This window comes from Neovison vison, chromosome 6, assembly GCF_020171115.1.
Source record: "Neovison vison isolate M4711 chromosome 6, ASM_NN_V1, whole genome shotgun sequence".
NCBI classification, from domain to species: Eukaryota; Metazoa; Chordata; class Mammalia; order Carnivora; family Mustelidae; genus Neogale; species Neogale vison.
The window spans coordinates 224,287,622-224,309,576 of record NC_058096.1 but is presented as its reverse complement, the minus strand read 5'-3'; the positions used below and the strand labels follow the sequence as shown (position 1 = coordinate 224,309,576).

Here is a 21,955-nt window from a genome sequence, read left to right as displayed (position 1 = left end):
TTGGCAGAAGCACGGGAGTCCTTGAGGCCTCCTTGAGTCCTTGAGGCAGCCTGGCGGGGGCTCAAGATGGCCCGGCTCGGTCCCTCCCTCGGTCACCCAGGGGTGCCGGCTGTGTGCAGAGACAATTCCATTTCTGCCTTCATGGGCCAGACACACTGGCAGCTGGTGGCTTCCCCTGAAAAGTGCCCTGAGGGTGGTGGCTCCCAGGGGGCCAGAGGCTCCTTCTCTGTCCTGTCTCTCTCCATCCCCGGCTCTCACTACCTCCCGCCACCCTCTGGTTGAGCTGGGATGAGGACCAAGGGACAGGGTCCTGGGCCTGTGCTCCCATGCCACCTAACGCCAGATAAGCCCCAGCTGACTCTAGCCCCAGACACAGAGCCTCAGCTGTCCTCCCAGAGCTGGGGGCTGAGTGGTCAGCCGGGGCCTGAGCCTGAGACAGAGAAATGGGCCAGTCTGGTGGGACGCCCATGTGGGCATCTGGTGGGAAATGCTGAGGGAATCTGGGTTCCCCCCTCCCCATGACCCTGGGAACTTCCCCATTTTATTTTTTAAAAAGATTTTACTTATTTGACAGAGACCACAAGTAGGCAGAGAGACAGGCAGAGAGAGGAGGAAGCAGGCTTCCCGCTGAGCAGAGAGCCTGATGCAGGACTTGATCCCAGGACCCTGAGATCATGACCTGAGCCTAAGGCAGAGGCTTTAACCCACTGAGCCACCCAGGCGTCCCTTAACTTCCCCATCTTAAAGCCCACCAGTCTCACAGGAGACCCAAGTCCCCCACTGAACTTCAGGACACTGTTTGAGGGTGGGGGGGGCGGGCACCAGCAGCATCCAGTGGCTCTTCCTCTTGGCCCCAGTTTTCCTCCCATGCAGGAGATGGGAAAGAGGGGAGGACTGGGGGACCTGGAGACTGGTGGCATGGACCCCATGTTGCCCCTCCGCACACAACACGTTCCCACCGGGTTTTTGTTCTGGGCCTTCAAATTACAAAGCAAGGGTTCTTTTGCCCTTTAAAAAATCCTTCTATGACGGAAATTATCAAGCCTGTAGAAAGGAAAGAGGCTGGCATCCGGCGGTCGCATTTCTGCGCGCCTGGCTGCGCCCTCTGGATCGGTGAGCCCTAGACGCAGGGAGGGTCCCTGGCTCAGGTGGAGCGCAGAGCCTCTGGCCCGATGGCTGGGCTCAGTGACCTTGGACGTGTCCTTCCGCTTCGCCGGCCTCAGTTTCCCTTTGTGGGAAGAGGTCTGAGCGGATTTCCAAGGCCTCAGGCCGCGTGACCTTGGACCGGCTCCGACAGCGGGACCTCTGTTTCCCCCGCGCGGGGTAGAGGGGCGGCGCGCCAGGAGGGGGCTCCAGCAGAGGCGGGGCCCCTGCCCCGCCCCTCCCCCCGCGGTCCAGGCCCCGCCCCCGAGGCTCCGCCCCAGCCCGTGCCCCGCCTCCCCCCCTCCCTCGGGCTCCGGCCGGCGGCGGCGGCGGCGGCTCCGCTCCGCACTGCCCGGCGCCGCCTCGCCATGGACGCGCGCGGGGGCGGCGGGCGGCCCGGGGAGAGCCCGGGCGCGACCCCCGCGCCGGGGCCGCCGCCGCCGCCGCCGCCCGCGCCCCCCCAGCAGCAGCCGCCGCCGCCGCCGCCGCCCGCGCCCCCCCCGGGCCCCGGGCCCGTGCCCCCCCAGCAGCCGCCCCGGACCGAGGCGGCGCCCCCGGAGGCGACGGACGACGGCGGCCCGCGGGCCCGGCTCCGCAGCCGCGACAGCTCGTGCGGCCGCCCGGGCACCCCGGGCGCGGCGAGCACCGCCAAGGGCAGCCCGAACGGCGAGTGCGGGCGCGGCGAGCCGCAGTGCAGCCCCGCGGGGCCTGAGGGCCCGGCGCGGGGGGCCAAGGTGTCGTTCTCGTGCCGCGGAGCCGCCGCGGAGCCCGCGCCGAGCCCGGGCGCGGGGCCGGGGCCGGCGGACGAAGCGGGCAGCGAGGAGGCGGGCCCCGCGGGGGAGCCGCGCGGCAGCCAGGCCAGCTTCATGCAGCGCCAGTTCGGCGCGCTCCTGCAGCCGGGCGTCAACAAGTTCTCGCTGCGGATGTTCGGCAGCCAGAAGGCCGTGGAGCGCGAGCAGGAGCGCGTCAAGTCGGCGGGGGCCTGGATCATCCACCCGTACAGCGACTTCAGGTACAGCCACCGGGAGGGGCCGGCCGGCGAGGAGGGGGCACCGCGAGCGGACGCGCGCGGGGGCCGTCCTTGGCGCACCTCGGGGAGGGCGGGGCTGCGCGCCCCGTGGGTGACCTCGGGGCCCCTCGGTGACCTCGGGCGCGTCCGGAACCCGCCCGGTAATGGCCCGGGCGCGCGAGGCTCCGCCCTTGGAGGGGGACTGGGAAGCGCGCTCAGGCTCCCGCGGTGACCCCGGCGCGCCCCCTCCCACGCACCCTGGCATCTCCCTCCCTGCGGGATGGGCGCGCGTCACGGGTCGCAGGACCAGGGTCTGAGCGCGGAGGGGCGGAGAGGACGAATAGAGGGGAACGTGGGCGCCGGGGAGGCGGCAGAGCGGAAGGAAGGAGGAAGGAAGGGCGCCCGGGAAGGACGTGTCCGGGAGAGGCTGGCAGAGAAGGGGTTAAGGGAACATGGCCCTCTCCCACTGTCTCCACCTGCAGTCCACACCTCAGGGAGGCGCATTCAGGGTCCCCGGGCCTGGGTACTTTGAGGACAGGGCGCTGAGTGTTCTGGGGTCCCCAAGCTGCCCTCTCTGGCCGCAGCAGCTGGAGCCACTGGGTGGCGTGCCCATGTGTCAGTGGGTGTGTAGACGTGGATATGGATTAAGGCGGTTGATGCGTGGAAAGGCTCAGAGCAAGGCCCAGTGTGAGGTCACAGCCACATATGTTTGTGGTTCTTGTTCCTGGGCACGCTTCCTGTGGCCTGCAAGTGTGAACCGTATCACTGCAGGCTGTGTGTGTGTGTGTGATCACAGGCATGTGACTGCAGGGGGCGTGGGCCCTTGGGCCATAGGCCCAGTGATCTGGGGGGCAGTCTGGTCCCTAGGGGTGTGTCTGCATGGTAGATGTGCTGGGGAGAGATGGGGTTCGTGTGCATGGGGTGGATGTACATCGCTGGGCAGTCGGTAGGAGCTGAGCTGTGTGCACAGTGTGTGTGCCTGTGAAGTTGTGTATCCGTGAAGGAGGGGTGAGTTGCCATTCCGGCCGTTTCACCGGCGGCGCCAGCCCGGCGCTGCCGGCCACCGCGGTTTCAGCACCACGGACAGCGCCCGGGAAGGCTGTCCTGGCCCCTGGCCTCTGGCTCTTCTCAAGCCCTGCCTGCCCCCCCCCACCCCAGCCTGAGTACAGAAGGGGGATTGTGGGATTCTCCCTTGTCCTGGACCTTCTGCAGCTCCCGTGCTCAGTGGCTTGGGACGTGGAGGCCCCAGGGGCACAGGAGTCAGGGCCAGACTGGGATTCCAACTCCTTACCCTTGGGGGATGGGGGGAGTCTTGACCGGTGGCTTGAGTTTTTAGAGAGAGGCCAGGGGTGAGGCGACCTGGGGATGTGTGTTCCAGATGGGGTGCATTTGGCTGGGCCTGACCTGCATTTCCCTTGTAGGTGGTCCTAGGGCTGGGAGAGCTTGGGTCAGTGTCTCCACTCATGTTCCTGTGACCTGGCCAGCCGGCTGGGAAGCGACATCAGGGACGCAGTGGGCAGGGGAAGTGGCTCAAAACATAGCCATTGCCCTGGGTCTTCTCCAGCTTGTCTGCCTGCAGGAACTCCCCACCCCCCCCAACAGCAGTGGGTGGCCCTGGGGCACTTTGTAGTCTGAGGTGAGGATGTGCCAGGGAGCTGGGCCTCCTGGTCCCTGGGCCGTCTTCAGCATAGTCACCTGTGAGAATCTGGGCAGGCCACAAGGTCTGAGCTGAGCAGATAAACTGTACAACAGAGTTGAGCAAGCAGGTTTGGGGAGTGTGGCTGTCGTTGGGACTGGGGAGACACTGTCAAACGGAAAGCTTAAGTTATTTCCAATCTGGGTTGTGGTGGGGCCTCCACAGTGCCCCGTGTGCCCCTTCTAGGCCCTTCTGATTCAGGACCCTAAGCTTCCCAAGGTCCTCCTGGCCCAGGTGCTGTGGGAGCACCTTCCTTTTTTTTTTTTTTTTAAGATTTTATTTATTTATTTGACAGAGAGAGATCACAAATAGGCAGAGAGGCAGGCAGAGAGAGAGGGAGGAAGCAGGCTCCCTGCTGAGCAGAGAGCCCGATGCCGGGCTCGATCCCAGGACCCTGAGATCATGACCTGAGCCGAGGCAGCGGCTTTAACCCACTGAGCCCCCCAGGCGCCCCTGGGAGCACCTTCCTAATACTGATTCAGTCCTCATGTCCGCTGTGAGGTGGGTGCTGCCGCTCTTCAGGGAAGGGAGCAGGGAGAGGAAAAGCCAGTTGCCCAGTGCCTCACAGCCAGTCAGGGGCAAACCAGGGGTTTGCAGCGAGGCAGTCTGGCCCCGGTGTCTGTACTCTCAACTGCCAGGCGGCCCCGGGCTCTGGCCACGTCCCATCCAGGCCAGGAAGCAGTGGGAGGAACAAGGCATTCTGGGGACTGTTGGAGCTACGGGGGCAGCGGGAGGTGGGCTGTGGGTCTTCGCTCTGTTTCTGTGTGTATGAGTTTTCGGAAACTACTCATGGAGCAGTGGTGAGGGGCCTTTCCAGGCCTACTTCTCCACCCTGCCCCCTTTTAAATCTGACCCGAACGTGCAGACGCCACGGCCTCTGGTGCCTGTGCCCACGCACTGTACAGGATTGGAAAGGGAGGGAGGCACCCCCGCCGGCCCCCAGCTTCCCTGTGCGAAGCCCCCGTGTCTCCACCTGCCTGAGCTCCGGCTTTCCGAGGGCCTTCCCGTGGCAGCTGCAGGGGCCTCGGGGGCCGGGAGGCTCTTGACCAGTGGGAATGGGTGCGGAACGCCTCCTGGGGAAAGGCCCGACTGAAGGCAGGAGCCCGTGGTGTTCCCGGACCAGGCCCCAGTGATGGACGGTGTTTGGGGCCGTCTGCAGCCAGGCCCTGTGCTGCCCATGGCCGGGGTTGAGTCCCCTTGGGGCCTTCCTGCCTTGGTTTCCCCAAACGTGAGAGGGGGTGGTGGGAGCAAGAGGGGTGCCCTCTCTGCTGCGTCCCCCTCTCCCCGCTTCCCTGGAGAGACCAGCCTTTGCACATGCTGCCCCCTTGCCCTCACATGCCCTCAGCCCCAGTTCTGACCCTTGGTCTCCCAGCTCACCCCTTGCCTCCCCTGGGCCCTCTCCCCTTCCCTCTCACGTGTGTGCGCGCCCTGCCATTCGCGTCAGAAGTGGCCTTTTCCACTCGTGTGGCTGGCTTGCCTCTCAGCCGCTGCCATGTGCATGAGGCCCGTCGAGGCCTCGTCCCTTCCTGGGGTCTGGAGTGTTTGTGGGCTCGCTGAGAGACATGTATGGGGCCTGAGCAGAGGCCAGTGGGATGGTGACTGTCACTCCTGGGGCGCTTTGGACCGACCCGGCCCCTTCTGAGGCTGTCTCTTCACCCGGAAACCCGGCCTGTGGGCAGCTCTGGTGTCGGCACAGAGAAGGCCACAGAGATGCTCTAGTTGCTTCCCTGGGGCAGGGGGTGAGCTCTGGAGGACCAAGTTCAAGGGACAGAGGGAACCATCAGCTGTGGAAGCCTTGATGTTCCTTCGGGGCACCCCACAGTCCGTTCCCAAGTTGGGAAGGATGTCAGGACCAGAGGATGAGGAGGGGACCAGCCCTGGGGCCAGTGGGGAGGCCTACAGCCACGGCCAGAACCTCACTGAGTACCCAAGGCCTTGGCAGGGTCTTCTGCCCCTCCCCTCCAAGACAGCAAGAAAAGAAATGCAGTTAATTCCTGTTCCCTTCCCCTGGACCAGCACTGATCCAGGGGCCAAGAGTCCTCATCGCCCCAGAGTTTGGGTGAGTGGCTTAACCCATCCCTAAGTCTGCAAGTTCCCGAGGTCTGACTTGAGTGTCTCCTGCCGCTGCTGGTCTTCAGGTCGATGTTCCCGATTGTCTGTCTCTGGGAGGCCTGGGGTGAGGGCAAAAGAGATGAGTTGGTCCCTTTCCTGCCCCTCAGAGGCCTTTAGACCAAACCAGGGCCAGTGGGTGTTGACTTCCCCTGGGGGTCCCCAGGGGGAATGGAATGTTGGAGGGGCTGGGTTGAAGAAACCAATGGCACGATAGGCCCCTGTTTCCCACCCCAGATGGTCCAGCGGATCCTCGGGAGATCAGGATGCTGTGCTTTCTGCAAATCCTGCGTTAGCTCATGAGAATAAATCCTGCATTATCTGGGGTGTGGTGGGGGCCCGGGTGGGAGGCTTTCCCAGGCTGTGGACCCAGCGTGGGTCTTTTGGGGTCAGGTAAGGACAGGGGACAAAGCCACTTCCCCAGGGCCCACCTGGTGGGAGGGAGGAAGCTCCATGGTCCATTGGAAGGAGAGGGAAGAGGCCAGCTGTGGTTGAGGTCCCCCTCTTTTCTCCAGGGGTTTCCTGCCAGAATTTAGAATTTCTGGTCCCTGCTTTTTTTTTTTTAATTAAGATTTTATTTTTATTTATTTGACAGACAGAGATCACAAGCAGGCAGAGAGGCAGGCAGAGAGAGAGGGAGAAGCAAGCTCCCCGCTGAGCAGAGAGCCTGATGTGGGGCTCGATCCTAGGACCCTGAGATCATGACCTGAGCCGAAGGCAGAGGCTTAACCCACTGAGACCCCCAGGCACCCCTCTGGTCCCTGCTTTTAAAACTTCCCATCTCCAAGCCCTTGACCTCAGCATCATGGGGCCTGGGCAGGACCAGGGGTCTGCTCGGGGTAGGGTGCGTGCCACACCCTGCCTCGTTTCCCCCCTCAAGAAGCCTGCCCCAAATCCACCCAGCATAGGCCACCCCATCTCCCTCTTGGACTCTCGCTTCTGCCCCCTTCCTGACCTTCCCACTGCCAGCACAGGCTTCCCAGGATACACAGTTGTCTGTCTTTCCTTCTCTCTTAAAGCCTCCCAAGGCCCCACAGAGCTCGGCTGCCCCACATCTTCTCTCCCCTCTGCAGCACCAGGCCACCTGGCTGGCCTTGAAGGGGACAAACCACTGAGGCCACAGGACCTTTGCACTGCTGCTTCCTCTGTCTGCAAACAGCTGCTTCTCCATCATCTGCCCAAGCTCCACACCTCCTGAGAAGCACCCCCCCACCCCCCTGCTAACCTGTGACCCTCTGGAGGATCCCATCCACTGACCTGTTTCTGTGGGAGGCCTGTCCGCCCCATTCCAGGCTGGAACGCCAGGGGAGAGCTGGGTCTGTGTGGCCACCAAGAGTCCTCACACCTGGCCTACCCCTGCCCCCGCAGCCTGCCCCTCTCAGGCTCACCCTGGAATCTGGGCGGAACCTAGGCAGCTTCCATTCCTAATCCTTGACACTCCTCACGGGAGGGCTCAGGCCCCTAATCCTCCATCCCCAGCTCGCCCTTAATCACCCACCTCTGGGCTCTGATCTCCTCAGATTTGCCGGATCCTGTGGAGGGGGGTGCTCAGGTGGGGGGTGCTGCCTATGCTCGCTGGCCCCTCTCTGGCCCTGCCCCCCTGGTCCTGCGGGAGGAGGAGTCTGGGCACCTGGCTTCTCTCGCTCAGCTCTCATCCGTGCCCAGAGAAAGGAAGGGCAGTGGCTCCAGCAAGAACAGGGTCTAGGGTGGTGTCAGTGCCAGGACCCGTGCCCCTGCGGGGGTGTGCGGTGCGCCCAGGACAGGGCACTGGGGCCCTCTCCCAGCTGCAGGGCCCCGGCTGGGGTCCCTGCCGTGGAGCCCTGCACTCCCTGGGGACTCAGGGGGACCGTGCATCGCCCCAGCCCGCCCTTCTTTTTTTTTTTTTATTTTTTTATTTTTATTTTTCCAATCAGCCCGCCCTTCTGAGGCTGCTGCCCTCCCAGGGTTGCACTGGAGACACAACGGGAGGGATCTGGGGGTTCCTGCAGAAGCGGGGACCCCACTGGGGTCTCCCTGTGATTTGTCAGGAAAGATTCTGAGATAGGGGTTTAAATTATAGTCATTGAAGGCCGCCGATGCTGAAAGCTGACCTTGCACCAGCGTCTACTGGCTGCCCCGGGGGACTCCTGTGGTCCATGTCCCCCAGTCATGCTGGGGTGGCCCAGTGAGGGAAGGGTCTGGGCTGATGAGGCCCTGAGGCTCAGAAGAGAGAGATTCATCCCAGGCCACGCAGGCCAGGAGCAAGGTCAGGGGAGGGCTCGGGGGCAGGGGCTCCTCTGTCCCCCTGCCTGGATTGGTTGCCCCTACCCTCAGGTTCCCCTCGGTAGGTCTGCACGGGGCCCCTCTTCGCCCTCCTGCCCCCTTCCAGAGGGACCCGGGGCTCGAGAGGACAAGGGTCAGGGCTCTGGGCCCATGTGGGGCATCCGGTTGGAGTGGACGGTCACCCTAATGATGGCCGGGGGCTGGGCCGTTCTGCCCAGAGCTGTCCCGAGCTCCTCGGCAGCTGCCGGACCTCGACTCCCGACTCCTCATACACCCAGGGGACCCTACCCAGCCCGGGAAGACCGGCAGCTCCGAGTGGCAGGCCCACAGTCATTCCCCAGGGACCACGGGCAGTAGATGGGACCCCAGCCCCAAACAGGCAGGCTGAGGCCAGAGCTCAGGTCCTGGAACCGGAAGGCGTGGGTCTCCGCTCTGCCCCGCTCCCTGGCTGGGTCACCTCTCTCGTCTATCGGTGCAGAAGCGTGGTGCCTGGCCCAACCCCCACCCCAAGAATAAAGGAGAGCGGGGTGCCCGGGAAGCTTCGTCAGGGAAGCTTCCGCCTTCGGCTCAGGTGGTGATCCCGGGGTCCTGAGATCAAGCCCCGCATCGGGTTCCCTGCTCTGCTGCTCCCCCTGCTTGTGCTTGCTCTGTCTCTGACAAATAAATAAAATCTTCAAAAAATAAAAATAAAACACAGAACCTTAAAAAAAAAAAGAAGAAGGAGGAGGAGGAAGAGAGAGAATGTCCGTGGAGGAGGACCTCACACTCCAGGCTTTCAGATTGTTTCCAGCCTCTCCTGGTGGTTTCTGGTCGTCCCCCCCCCCCCCCCCGCCCCACGACCACCACCTTGGTTTCTAGGTTCTCTCTGGTAGTTTCTAGTCTCCCCTCTGGTTTTGAGCTCCCCCCCCCCCCCGCCGGTAGTTTCTAGCACTCCCCCCCCAGTCTCTAGGCTCTCCCTGGTAGTTTCTAGTCTACCTCCTGCTTTTGAGGTCCTTTGGTGGTTTCTAGTCCCCCCACCCCATGGTTTCTAGGCGCTCTCGTGGTTTCTAGGCTCCCCTGCAGAGGTTCTAGGCCCTCTGGTCTTCTCAGTTACTCTTTCCTGCTTGCTTTGTCCCAGGGTCTGTGCCCCAAGTCGGGCGAGGAGGCAGGACAGGACTCTGGTCACAGAGGTGGGGGTGGGGTTAGAAGCTCTAAGCACCAGGGGAGCACGGTGGGGGGGCGGCGAGGCGGTGAGAATGGGGAGCTGGGGGGGCCCCTAATCCCAGATCCTGGCCATCCCTGCGCTGGAGGTCCTCGTCCGCTTCCCAGGCTCTCCCGCGCTCCCACTGTCCCCCATCCCGGCCGCTCAGAGAAGGCTCCCCGCGCCGGGTGTGGCCCCGCAGGACCCTCAGAGGCTGCCCGCGCCTCCCTGAGGGAGGGGAGAGTGAGGGCCTTGGAGCTGCGGGACTTGCCCAAGCGACACCTGCCAGCCGGCCGGAAAAGCGGGTGTCAACCCAGGTCTGGCTGCTGCCGCCAAGGTGCCAGACGCTGGGTGCCTTCCAGCCTTTGGCTCTCGAAGACTGAGCTACTGTGAACATCTTGGTACAAATTGGTTTTTAATTTTTTTCTCTTCCTCTTGGACAGTTTCCTTGGGATCACTTGCCCGAGGTGGAGCGCCTGGGTCCGCCTGCAGGCCTGGCTGCTGGCACCTCACAGTGCTGTCCAGAGAGGGGCCGGCCACTCCCTGCGGCCAAGCCAGGGCTGGAGCTCACGGCCTCTGCCAGTCTGGGCGAGTCCCCCAGCCCTGGGAACCGCAGTCCGCTCTTCGGTCATCCAGGAAGGGGGAGTCAGGGAGGGGCGGCTTCTGAGGGTCTTAGGGGCCCAGTCCTGCCCATGTGTGACTGAGCCTTCTCTAAATGCATGCGGGACCCCCAGCCATGATCAGGGGTGGGGTGCTGAGCCCCTGGGAGAGCCCTGCCCACGGCGGCCTGGGGCGGGCTGGTGGAGACCTGGAGGGAGCTAGCCAGGTTGACATGCGTGATCTGGGCTGGGGGTCGTTCCTCACACTGTTAAGCAAAATAAAATAAAAGATTGTTCAAAATTCGAGACCCTCCTTTACCTGAATCTAGGCAGGGAGTGTGGGCTCCAACCCCAGATCTGGGGCATCTGCTCAGCACTGAGACCTCCATCCTGTGCTCTGAGTTTTCCTTGTGTTTTTTATAGTGTCGATACGTATGTGTGTGTGTGTGGGCATGCATATATACAACACAGAGAGGCTGGCGTTTAATGTGCGTGTAATGTTTAATGGCGTGTAATGTTTAAAAATGTACAACTGAACGACGTTAAGTACAACCACAGTGGTGCACGGCCATCGCCACCGTCCGAGTCCGGAACTCTCTCGTCCTCCCAAACAGAACCCCTCCCCATTCATCCTCTGCCCCCAGCCCCCGCGAGCCCCCTGCCGGTCCATGGAGGAGCCTGGTCTGGACATGTCACACGTGTGGACTCACACCCCGTGGGGCGTCCTGTGCCAAGTTCCCTCCCGGCGCGTCGTGGGCTCAGGGTCCATCCCTGGCGCCAGGCATGGGGGCCTCACTCCTACTCGAGGCCAGGGGCGCTCCCGCTCGTAGGGACCGTGTGTGGGTACGACCCACACAAGCTTCCATCTGCTGTTGTGAATCGTACCCCTGGGAACATGCTGTGCGGGTGTCTCTGAGTTCGTGGGGTTCACACCCGGGGGTCGGAACTGCTGGGTCAGACAGTAATTGTTTCCATTTTTTTAAAGATTTTATTTATTTATTTGAGCAGCAGGAGGGGCAGAGGGAGAAGCAGGCTCCCCGCTCTGTGGTGCTTGGTCCCCGGGACCCCAGGATCCTGACCCAAGCTGAAGGCAGATGCTTCACCAACAGGGCCCCCCAAGCGCCCCTCTGTTTACAGTTTTGAGGAACCAACAGAGTGGTTTCTCCTTGGAGTAGTTCTGATGGGTGTTTTCTCGATGCCTACAGTGCTGGGCACCCGTCAGTGGGCCCCGGGATTCACGCAGGGCTCCTGCCCGGCCAGCGACAGATGCTCCTTGCGTGGACAGGCCTCTCTCTGAGAGCACTCCCAGGCAGAGTTTTGAGTTGACCCCAGGGATGTGTCTCTGTCCTGGGGGTAGTTGGGAGTGAGACCAACCCCAATCCGTTTTCAGGTGACTCTGTCCCATTGAATATCTTGCCCCTCAGCTCCTCCTGCCTCCCAGGCAGCCCTACAGCTGCCCTGGGTGTGGGGGTGCCCCGCCTCTTCCTTGCTGCCTCCCAGCCGGTAAGGGCCCCCCCTTCTTTGTCTTCAGGTGGGAGCCCAGCTGGTCCAGAAGGTGTTGGACTCTGGATCCTGCCTGCCCCGCCCCCTCCCGCCCTCCCCAGCCCCTGCTGCCCCCCACTGTGCCTGCTCTCCACTCCCCTCCCCCCCTCCCCCTCCTCCTTCCGGGTCTCCCCTCTCCTTCCCACCCAGAGTGGGTTTTTTGGACGCTAACCCTGTGTTGAACGCTTGGACCTTTTTGGTCGTGGGAAACATAACCAGCTTGGGGGCCATCTCCTGGCCTCTGCCGGGTCTCCTGCTTCTTCCAGGAGGGAAAGTGGGAGCTGGGTCAGCCGGAAGGAAGCGGGGGGGCGGGGGAGCCCAGCGGGCAGTGGGGTGCCGTCTGGGGGCCAGAGAGCCAGACAGCAGAGAGTACCCGGAGCGGGGGTACACACTAACTGTGACTCGAGGCCAAAGTCTTGGCTTTGCTGCAGGAGGTGAGGTCTGGCCTGGTCCCGGAAGGCAGGCGCAGGTGTGAGGTGGGGCCATCTGGACCCCGGAAGGGCTGGGTGTCGGCCAAGGCCTGGAGGCGTGACCGCCCGCGCCTCCCCCCAGGTTCTATTGGGACTTCACCATGTTGCTGTTCATGGTGGGAAACCTCATCATCATACCTGTGGGCATCACCTTCTTCAAGGACGAGACCACAGCCCCGTGGATCGTGTTCAACGTGGTCTCGGACACGTTCTTCCTCATGGATCTGGTGCTGAACTTCCGCACGGGCATCGTGATCGAGGACAACACGGAGATCATCCTGGACCCCGAGAAGATCAAGAAGAAGTACCTGCGCACGTGGTTTGTGGTGGACTTCGTGTCCTCCATCCCCGTGGACTACATCTTCCTCATCGTGGAGAAGGGCATCGACTCCGAGGTCTACAAGACGGCGCGCGCCCTGCGCATCGTGCGTTTCACCAAGATCCTCAGCCTCCTGCGGCTGCTCCGGCTCTCGCGCCTCATCCGCTACATCCACCAGTGGGAGGAGGTGTGCGGGGCGGGCGCGGGGCGGGGGCGGGCGCTGGCCGGGCGCGGGGGCGGACAGGCGCGGAGCCGGGGGTCGCGGGCCGGGGCCGGGACCCGTGCGGCGGTCGCGCTCCCCCTTCCCTGCGCCCTGGAAAAGCAGGATCCACGGCCCCCCTCGGCACACCCTCCCCGAAGTCGGACCCGCACAGCACGGAGAGTCACCTGACCCCTGCCGCCCATGTCCTCGGACCCAGGCCAGACGGTGTCGCCCCCCCATACCCCCCACCCCAGGTTTCCGACCCGGGCCACGCCCTCTGGGCTGGGACAGCGGCTAACCCCGAGGGCGGCGGGGGGCGCCTGCGCACCTGTCGCGGCCGCTGGGCCTGCTCCGCCACACCGCCGCCCCCCTCCCGGCCCCGGCGAAGGGGCGGCGGCGGGACGGTCGGGGGGACCCTGACGCCCGGCCCCCCGCAGATCTTCCACATGACCTACGACCTGGCGAGCGCCGTCATGCGCATCTGCAACCTGATCAGCATGATGCTGCTGCTGTGCCACTGGGACGGCTGCCTGCAGTTCCTGGTGCCCATGCTGCAGGACTTCCCGCGCAACTGCTGGGTCTCCATCAACGGCATGGTGGTGAGCCGCGGCGGCCGGCGGGCGCGGGGGGCTCCGCGGGCGACTTCCACGCCGTCGTCCGAGCGGCAGCTCCCGCCCGGCCCGAGCCCGCCGTGGGCGAGCGGAGCCCGGGCGGCGAGCCGTCGGAAGCACAGAGGGAGGCCCCAGCGCCTGTGGGCTCCCGGCTGAGACGCTGCCTGTTAACGGGGGCTAGTGTGGGGGGCCAGACTCAGGCCCAGGCGTCCGGAGGGTCTGGGCGGACGGGTCTGGGGTCAAGGGACACCCCGGGGCGTGAGCACCCTAGCCCCCTCCCCCAGGGCCGTGAGCCTCCGCCCCCGCCCCGCCCCCCAGGGCCGTGAGCCCCGTCCCCTCCCCCAGGGCCGTGAGCCCCCGCCCCCGCCCCCCAGGGCCGTGAGCCCCCTCCCACCGGCCCCACCACGGCCTTGCAGAACCACTCGTGGAGCGAGCTCTACTCCTTCGCGCTCTTCAAGGCCATGAGCCACATGCTGTGCATCGGGTACGGGCGGCAGGCCCCGGAGAGCATGACGGACATCTGGCTGACGATGCTGAGCATGATCGTGGGCGCCACGTGCTACGCCATGTTCATCGGCCACGCCACGGCGCTCATCCAGTCCCTGGACTCCTCTCGGCGCCAGTACCAGGAGAAGGTCTGAGGGGCGGGTGCTGGGGGGGCCGCCCCGCCGCCCCGGCTTCCGGTGCAGAGCCTAGATGGGGGGGGGGAGCGGTGGGGAGCTGTAGGGGCTGAGGACCCTGAGAGGTCTGTGGCCGTGACTAGGAGGGCCGGGAAGGTCCGGGGCATGGCGAGGGAAGTCTGGAGCCCAGAGGGCAGCTGTCCAGGGGGCGGGGCTCAGCCCAGGGTCTCTGGGACAGCTTGGGAGGTGCTGGGGCAGGGAAGGGTCGCTGGAGGACACGCTCAGGGGCTGGGCCCAGCCTCCACAGGGCTAGTCCTAGGGCTGGGGGGTCAGGGAAGGGCTGAGGGGGTGATGGCCCCAGGTGCTGGCCCTCCTGGACACCAGTCCGTCTGGCCTGCACTGCTACCTAGTGCCTAGTGGCCGCTCCTGGCTGGGCAGCTGTGACTGCCCCCCACGGCCACTGCCCCAAGCAGTGCCAGCAGGGTCAGCCGGGTCAGCTGGGCCTGGGGCCAGGAACCCCGGCTGTCCGGAAGCCACGGGCCTCACACCCAGACATGAGCCGGCACTGCCACCCGCCGGCATCACGGGTTCCGCTGAGCTCAGGGCAGCTGCATCCGGGCGCAGCCGGGGCGGAAACGGGATGGGGCACCCCTGGGAGCACCATCCTGGGGACAGCAGGGCCTGGCACCCCCGCCCTGATCAGGAGGGGCTGAGCCGCTAGTTTCTGGCGAGATCTTTGGAGAGGTGAGCCTAGGGGTTCCGCCCAGGATCTCGGGGGACCTGGGGGATCCAGTCCAGCCTACTTACTGCAAGGGCCTCAAGTCAAGCTGTGCTTCCCTTTCTGGGGGTTGGGCTGCCAGATAAAATTCAGAACACAGGGGTGACTCTTCTCAGTGTAAGCTCGTCCACACCTTGCACAGGACGCCTGTAACTACTTCTGTATTATCTGAAATTCTGATTTAATAGGGCCCCCGTGTTTGCTGTCCTTGTTGTCAAAGCCAGCAGCCCCATGTGGGCTGAAGTGGGGTGGGGGGGCCTGGAGGTGGCCACCCATGTGGGCTGAAGTGGGGGGGGGCCGGAGGTGACCACCCCCCCCCCCCGCTCTGCAGTACAAGCAGGTGGAGCAGTACATGTCCTTCCACAAGCTGCCCGCCGACTTCCGCCAGAAGATCCACGACTACTACGAGCACCGTTACCAGGGCAAAATGTTCGATGAGGACAGCATCCTGGGGGAGCTCAACGGGCCGCTGCGGGAGGTGAGGCCACCCTCGCTGGGGCCCCTCGGCTGGAAATAGGGGCTGCCAGGCTCCCTGTCCCAGAGACTGGTTAGCCCATACAGTGCCAACGGGCCGCACCTACGCAGTCTCAGCGGCCGGAAGCCCTCCCGTGCTGCACCCCCACGATGCCCCTTGGGTTCCCCCACAGCCTCTGTTTCATGCCGCTTAGCCAGTCTGGGCTCCCTCACTAGACGGGGCGGGGCGGGGGGGATGACACGGGGGAGAGGCTGAGGGGAGTCGGCGGACCCAGTGTGGTCGTGGGTCTTGACTGTCCAAGCTCTGCCCCTCGTGGCCGGTGTGGCGTCGGGCAGGGGGCCCAGAGCAGCTCGGTTCCCGCCAGCCAGGGGCTTCCGACGACAGGGCCTGGCCTCTGTCACGTTCTGGAGCCTGGAAATCCCAGGCCCGGGTGTCATGGGGCCCCATGCCCTCCGGAGGCTCCAGGACAGGGTCCTTCCTGGATCTCACAGCTCCTGGTGTCCCTCTGTGTGTGGCCACCCCCCATCCCATCGCTGCTGCCTGTGCCGTCATGTGACCTCCTCCCCTGTGTGCCTGTGCCCCCGCTCTTATGAGAACACCTGTCACTAGGCTCAGGGTGACGCTACTCCAGTGCAACCTCGTGTTAGCCGATGACGCCTGCAAGACCTTGTTTCCAGCCGAGGTCCTGTCCACAGGCCCCAGGGGTCAGGACTTGAACATGTGTTTTTTGGGGGCAGGATTAAGCCCACAACCCTGACCAGGTGGTAGCTGGGCGCCTGCTCTGAGCTCCACCCTGTGCCTTCAGGGAGGTGGGGGGGGCACAGCAGTGACGGCCAGGGGGCAGGAGGAGCTCCGGGAAGGATGGGGGATGGGGAAGGTGACGTCTGAGCCAGGCCCGGCGAGCCCGCAGGTGTCCCAGGTGGCAGGCACAGCCGGGGCCAAGGCCCTGAGGCGGGAAAGATGACGCGTGTCCTGCGGACCAGGGCGAGGACTAGGAGGGAGTTGGGGGCGGGGGAGGGTGGAGGGTGGGGCGGGGACGGGTCCTGGGCGCGGACGGGTCCTGCTCGGGGAGGGCTGCCAGTTCTTCTGAGGGTGGGGGCCATTACCTCCCACGAGGCAGGCACTGTGCTTAACCTCACACAGAACATTTAATTGTTCCGGATCGCTCCTTCAGAGAGAGAGAGCCCACAGACCGTAAGACATAGATTCCCATGGTTTGGGGGGGTTTTTGTTTTTTAAAGATTTTGTTTATTTGACAGACAGAGATCATAAGCAGGCAGAGAGGCAGGTGGGGTTTGGGGGAAGCAGGCTTCCCGCTGAGCAGAGAGCCGGATGTGGGGCTCGATCCCAGGACCCTGGGATCATGACCTGAGACAAAGGCAGAGGCTTAACCCACTGAGCCACCCAGGTGCCCCAGTTTTTGTTTTTGTTTTTTTTTTTTAAACTATTCATTTTCAGCCATCTCTGTACCTTGTGTGGGGCTTGAACTCAGGGCCGTGAGATGGAGAGCCCCATGCTCCACAGGCTGAGCCAGCCAGCTGGCCCGCAGTCCCTTAGGCTCTCGTGGGGCCATTACCACTGTCTAAGCACACCGCACGTCGCCCCCAGGAGGGCACCCATGGCTGCAAGCCACCACTCCCGGCTCCCTTCCCCCAGCCCCTCGCAAGCCAGATTTGGTAATTATTTAAGCGTTTTGCAATTCCAAGGTTGAATTTACAAAAATACATGCATTCAGAAAATTTCTGTCTTCTATCCTGACCCTCTACCTGATTTGCTCCTGCTGTATCTTCCATGTTCTTTGTTAACACACAGCAAAGGCGTGCTCCCTCTGAGCTGCAAGATCCTTCAGGCAGTGAGGCCCCAGGGCTGGTGGCCCCAGGGTCCCCAAGCTCCGCGGGCGGCCATGCACGGCACTCACTTTTGTGGGTTTGCTCGTGCATTTAGGACAGGGCTAAGGGGTGAGAGGTGTATCTGTGGCAGCCACGTGGGATTTTCATGCTCCACGAGTGCTTGCTGTATACAGTAGGTGTGACATGTGTGATTGCTGTACTAAGTGTGTGGATGGTGTTTGCTCTATTTCTGTACCTAGCAGGTGCCATCCATTGTGTCTACACAGCAGATTCTCAGCCCCTGATTTCTGTACAGGGCGGGGGTTCAGTACCTACTCTCTGTATACAGCAGACACTGAGTATATCGATGCTGTACATAGTAGGCCCCAATACCTGTATACAGCAGGTGCACATGCCTGCTCGCTGTGCACACCCTGATCTGGGGGCTCACCCATACTTTCTTGTAGGACTTGTGTGGTTGGGTTTTTTCCACACACCTCGCTTTGGGATTATCGGTGGATAGTTTGGGATTACCGGGGATTCACGTTCATCTTCTGCTCTGGGGCTGAAACGTCTGGTTTTTGCCTCATAACTGCTGGGGCCGCCTCCGGCATGCCCCCGTGTGCTTGGCCAGATCTCCGGACTTCTAACACGCTGTCCCGTCTGCTCTGTGTGCCAAACCCCATGGAGCGGCGCGTGGGAGGGCTCGCCCCACCGCCCGGCTCTTCTCACTGGCAGGCTTTCCTGCGACTTTTGGTCATTTGTTCTAAATGACCTCGGCTAGTTTCAGCAATTCCCAAGCAAACCCAATGGTATTGTTGTTGGGATCTGGACACTCGTGTCCACAAGTGGGGAGAGCGGACGTCCCGTCCGCACGCGGTGAGGAGGTCTGCCTGACCACGGAGCGCGTGCCCGCGTCCCGCCGTGCCTCTCGGGTGTCTGCGCGCTCCCGCCGTGCCTCTCGGGTGTCTGCGCGCTCCCGCCGTGCCTCTCGGGTGTCTGCGCGCTCCCGCCGTGCCTCTCGGGTGTCTGCGCGCTCCTCAGACGCGTCCGGACGTCTCTAAGGTCAAGCCCTGCCGTCCTGCTCGGCGCTCCGTGCCGGCGTAAACAGGGTCCTCCCGTCGGCTGTGTCGTCTTCTCCGTGGCTCGCTGGCACACAAGAGGCCTGTCGGTTTGGAAGGCTCAGCTCCCCTTTTATCGGAACGTGTCTTACCGGGGTGTGCGCACTCGATGGGCGAGCGTGGGGCCCTCCCGGGACTCACGCTCAGATCGACTGCGGGACGTCCCACCTCACCCTGACCCCTGCCGCCGCGGAGCCCCGGACCGGTCTCGGGTTGGCGCGCTGATCCTTTGTGTTCTCACTTGCTGTTTGGGTTGACTCCTCTGACCGTTGTGGTTTCCGGTGGATGCTTTTGGGCTCCCGGGGCAGCATGTTAAAGGAGATAGTGGAGGGATTTGGCGTCCTGTTTTCCTTCCCTGTTCTTATGTCTCTGATGGCCTTTCCTGCCTAATCGCACGGGCGGGTGTGGCCAACAGAGCTAACTGGCGGGCACTCAGCACACATCTTGTCTTGCGGTCAAGCCTCCGGGGTCTGCCCGGGAAGGAAGGTGCCTGCTTCAGGCTACAGTGTTGAACTCCTCTGGTAGATGAAGAAACGGAGGGTCTGAGGAGGAGACAGCCCCCAAAGGAGGGCCAGAGGGGCAAGGACTTGGGCCCTGTGTCACCCCTCTTCCCACCCCTCCAGGAGATTGTCAACTTCAACTGCCGGAAGCTGGTGGCCTCGATGCCCCTGTTTGCCAATGCCGACCCCAACTTTGTCACGGCCATGCTGACCAAACTCAAGTTCGAGGTCTTCCAGCCGGGCGACTACATCATCCGTGAGGGGACCGTGGGCAAGAAGATGTACTTCATCCAGCACGGCGTGCTCAGCGTGCTCACCAAGGGCAACAAGGAGATGAAGCTGTCCGATGGCTCCTATTTCGGGGGTGAGCGTCCGGGGGCCCGCAGGGGTGCTGGTGCGGTGCACCCCGGCAGAGGGGAGGCGGCTGGGCCGCGGGCACAGCAGGCGGGAGGCCCCAGGGCTGGGAGGGCAAGAAGGTGTTGCTCGGAGGCCGAGGTCCTGCTGGGCTGAGGCCGCGCCCCGGCCCGTGCAGAGATCTGCCTGCTGACGCGGGGCCGGCGCACGGCCAGTGTGCGTGCCGACACCTACTGCCGCCTCTACTCCCTGAGCGTGGACAACTTCAACGAGGTGCTAGAGGAGTACCCCATGATGCGGCGGGCCTTCGAGACTGTGGCCATCGACCGCCTGGACCGCATCGGTGAGTGGGCTGGTCTCCAGGGGCCGATGGCCCGTGAAGAGGGGGCGTGGCCCGCCGACGGACCCTCCAGGGCCCTTCTGGTCCCCAGACCTGATTTTCTGACCTGCTTTGGCTCGTAGCCAGATGTGGCCCTGGTCTCCCAAGGGGGAGGGAGTGTGGCGTGTTTCCAGTTGTGCAGAACTTCTGCTCCCTTGGGAGATGCTTCTGGAGCACCTCTGGTGTGTCCGTCGGTGTCGCGGCCGGACTGGGAGGCTGTCGTAGAGGCCGTGCTCGGGCTTCTGCTACAGAGGAGGGGCTGGGGGGCTGGCGGGCTTCCCTGTGATGCTGGGTGGAGGCCGGGAGGAGTGTTGTCAGGTATGAAGGGACAAGGCATGTTCTGGGAGTGGACGTGGACAGGCCAAGGCCTGGGGTCCAGGGAGCACAGAAGCCGGGAGGAGGGCGCTTGGGGAAGCAGGCGGGGACCAGGCACTCGGGACCCACTAGCTGGGGAGGCAGGAGTTTGGACTATGAATGAGGAGCAGTGAGGAGCCACGGATGGTGCTAGGCAGGGGAGGAGCCGATAGGATCTGCATTGTACGAGCGTGGGTAGGTGACAGGAGGGAGATGGAGGCCTGGCCTCAACTGGTGGCCTTGGGTGTAGGGAGAGGCCGAGGGTACTGTCAGAAGTGGTTGAGAGGTGGAGCCGTCAGGACCCACCGAGGACCAGAGTCAGGCAGGCCGGGCCCCATTGCTGTCCGTGGGAATAAAGAGCCAGAGGACAAGGGTTGGGGGGCGTGCACGGGTGTTGGAGGAGACCCCGGAAGCGTTCCATTCGTGTTTACGCACAGCGGGCACTCAGCAGTCTGCTCTGTGCAGTAGGTGCTCCACACACGTGCAAGTGGAAGATGCTTAGACTTACTTGCTCCGACGTGCTTGTCCGGCGGGCACTCCTGGCATGCGGCTCGGCGCCCGCTGCGGGCGCTCAGCACCCGGGAGGGACGGCGCGGGCTTGCTGTCCAGCAAGACCTGCCTCGTGTGCACCACACACACTTCACATGCTTGCTGTATACTGTGGGAGCACAGTACATGTTTCCTGGATACAAGAAGTGTTCGGGGCAAGCTGGCAGTATACAGTAGGTGTCTTGTGCCCGCTTTGCCTATGCCATGGGTGTTCTGCATGCCTACTACAAACAGGTACTGGATTAGTGCCTGCTGAATACAGCGGGTACTCAATGTCTGCTTGCTGTATGCACATGGTGGCAGGTCATGCCTGCCTACTGCATACAGGAGGTGCTCAGTTCTGTCTGCTCTACACCACAGGCAGTCGGCCATAGGCAGGAGGGGCCCTGAGCACGCTCGCTGTATACAGGGAGTGCTTACGCGGATGCAGCGGTTTCTTGACCCCTGTGTGCTAGTCTACGGAACGAGGGCCCAACACCCACATGCCCTCCACGTCCTTGCTGTATCCAGCAGGTGCTCAGTGGCTACTGTATACAGGAGGTGCTCCGTGCAGGTTTATGATCTCCAGCAGGTGTGTGTGTGTGTGCACGTGCGTGTGTGATGCCAGCAGGTTCATGGTGGCATGCAGGAGGTGGTCTGTGCGCACCGGCGGTACAGAGCAGGAGCTGGTACTCGCAGTGGGATGTATAGATGCCCAGCACCCGCTGGCTGTATGCAGGAGGTGCTCCATGTGTGTTCGCAGTATATAAAAAAGGTTTTACTGTACGCAGCAGGCGCTGGGTACCATGCTCTGTACACGGCACACTCCTGCCTGCCGGCTGTGCATGGATGAGGCTGCCGCCCCCTCGTGTCCCTGCGCACCCCCAGCAACTCCCCCCGCCCCCGCCCCGCCCGGCTCAGCCCCAGGAGCGGCCCCGCTGACGCCCCTGTCCTGCCCCCAGGCAAGAAGAACTCGATCCTGTTCCACAAAGTGCAGCGCGACCTCAGCTCGGGCGTGTTCAACAACCAGGAGAACGCCATCATCCAGGAGATCGTCAAGTACGACCGCGAGATGGTGCAGCAGGCCGAGCTGGGGCCGCGCGTGGGTCTCTTCCCGCCGCCGCCCCCGCCGCAGGTCACCTCGGCCATCGCCACGCTGCAGCAAGCTGTGGCCATGAGCTTCTGCCCGCAGGTGGCGCGGCCGCTCGTGGGGCCACTGGCGCTGGGTTCGCCGCGGCTCGTGCGCCGCCCGCCGCCGGGGCCCGCGGCCGCGCCCTCTGCCGCCGCCTCCCCGGGCCCCGCGCCCGCCGCCGCCAGTCCTCCCGGCGCGCCCGCCAGCCCCCGGGCGCCGCGGACCTCGCCCTACGGCGGCCCGCCCGGCTCCCCCGCCGCACCCCGCGCCGGACCCGCGCTACCCGCGCGCCGCCTGAGTCGGGCCTCGCGCCCGCTGTCCGCCTCGCAGCCCTCGCTGCCTCACGGCGCGCCCGGCCCGGGCCCCGCGGCCTCCGCGCGCCCGGCCAGCAGCTCCACGCCGCGCTTGGGCCCTGCGCCTGCCGCCCGGGCCGCGGCACCCAGCCCGGACCGCAGGGACTCGGCCTCGCCCGGCGCTGCCGGTGGCCTCGACCCGCTGGACTCCGCGCGCTCGCGCCTCTCGTCCAACTTGTGACCTTTGCCACGCCGCCCCGCGGGCCCGGGCGGGCCGGGGGCGGGGCCGTCATCCACACCAAAGCCATGCCATTGCGCGCTGCCCCGGCCGCCGGCCCCAGAAGCCATAGAGGAGTCCTAGGTAGTCATAGTCGGAGGGGCGGGCCGGGGCGGCAAGGCAGCCCCCTCTACGCCCCCGCCGCGCCCCCATCGCCCTGCGCCCAACCACAT

The 21,955-nt window shown here is 64.1% G+C and overlaps 1 protein-coding gene across 1 annotated transcript; it reads left to right on the top strand.

Annotated features, from left to right (window-relative positions):
* The first annotated feature begins 1,511 nt into the window (after nt 1–1,511).
* HCN2 (hyperpolarization activated cyclic nucleotide gated potassium and sodium channel 2) lies at nt 1,512–21,935 on the top strand. Its single transcript, XM_044254744.1, has 8 exons — nt 1,512–2,155; nt 12,093–12,516; nt 12,969–13,130; nt 13,559–13,777; nt 14,872–15,018; nt 18,589–18,829; nt 18,998–19,162; nt 21,043–21,935. Exons 1-8 carry the CDS (start codon nt 1,512–1,514, stop codon nt 21,744–21,746), a joined length of 2,706 nt encoding a protein of 901 aa, XP_044110679.1. The 3' UTR covers nt 21,747–21,935.
* Nucleotides 21,936–21,955: the final 20 nt, after the last annotated feature.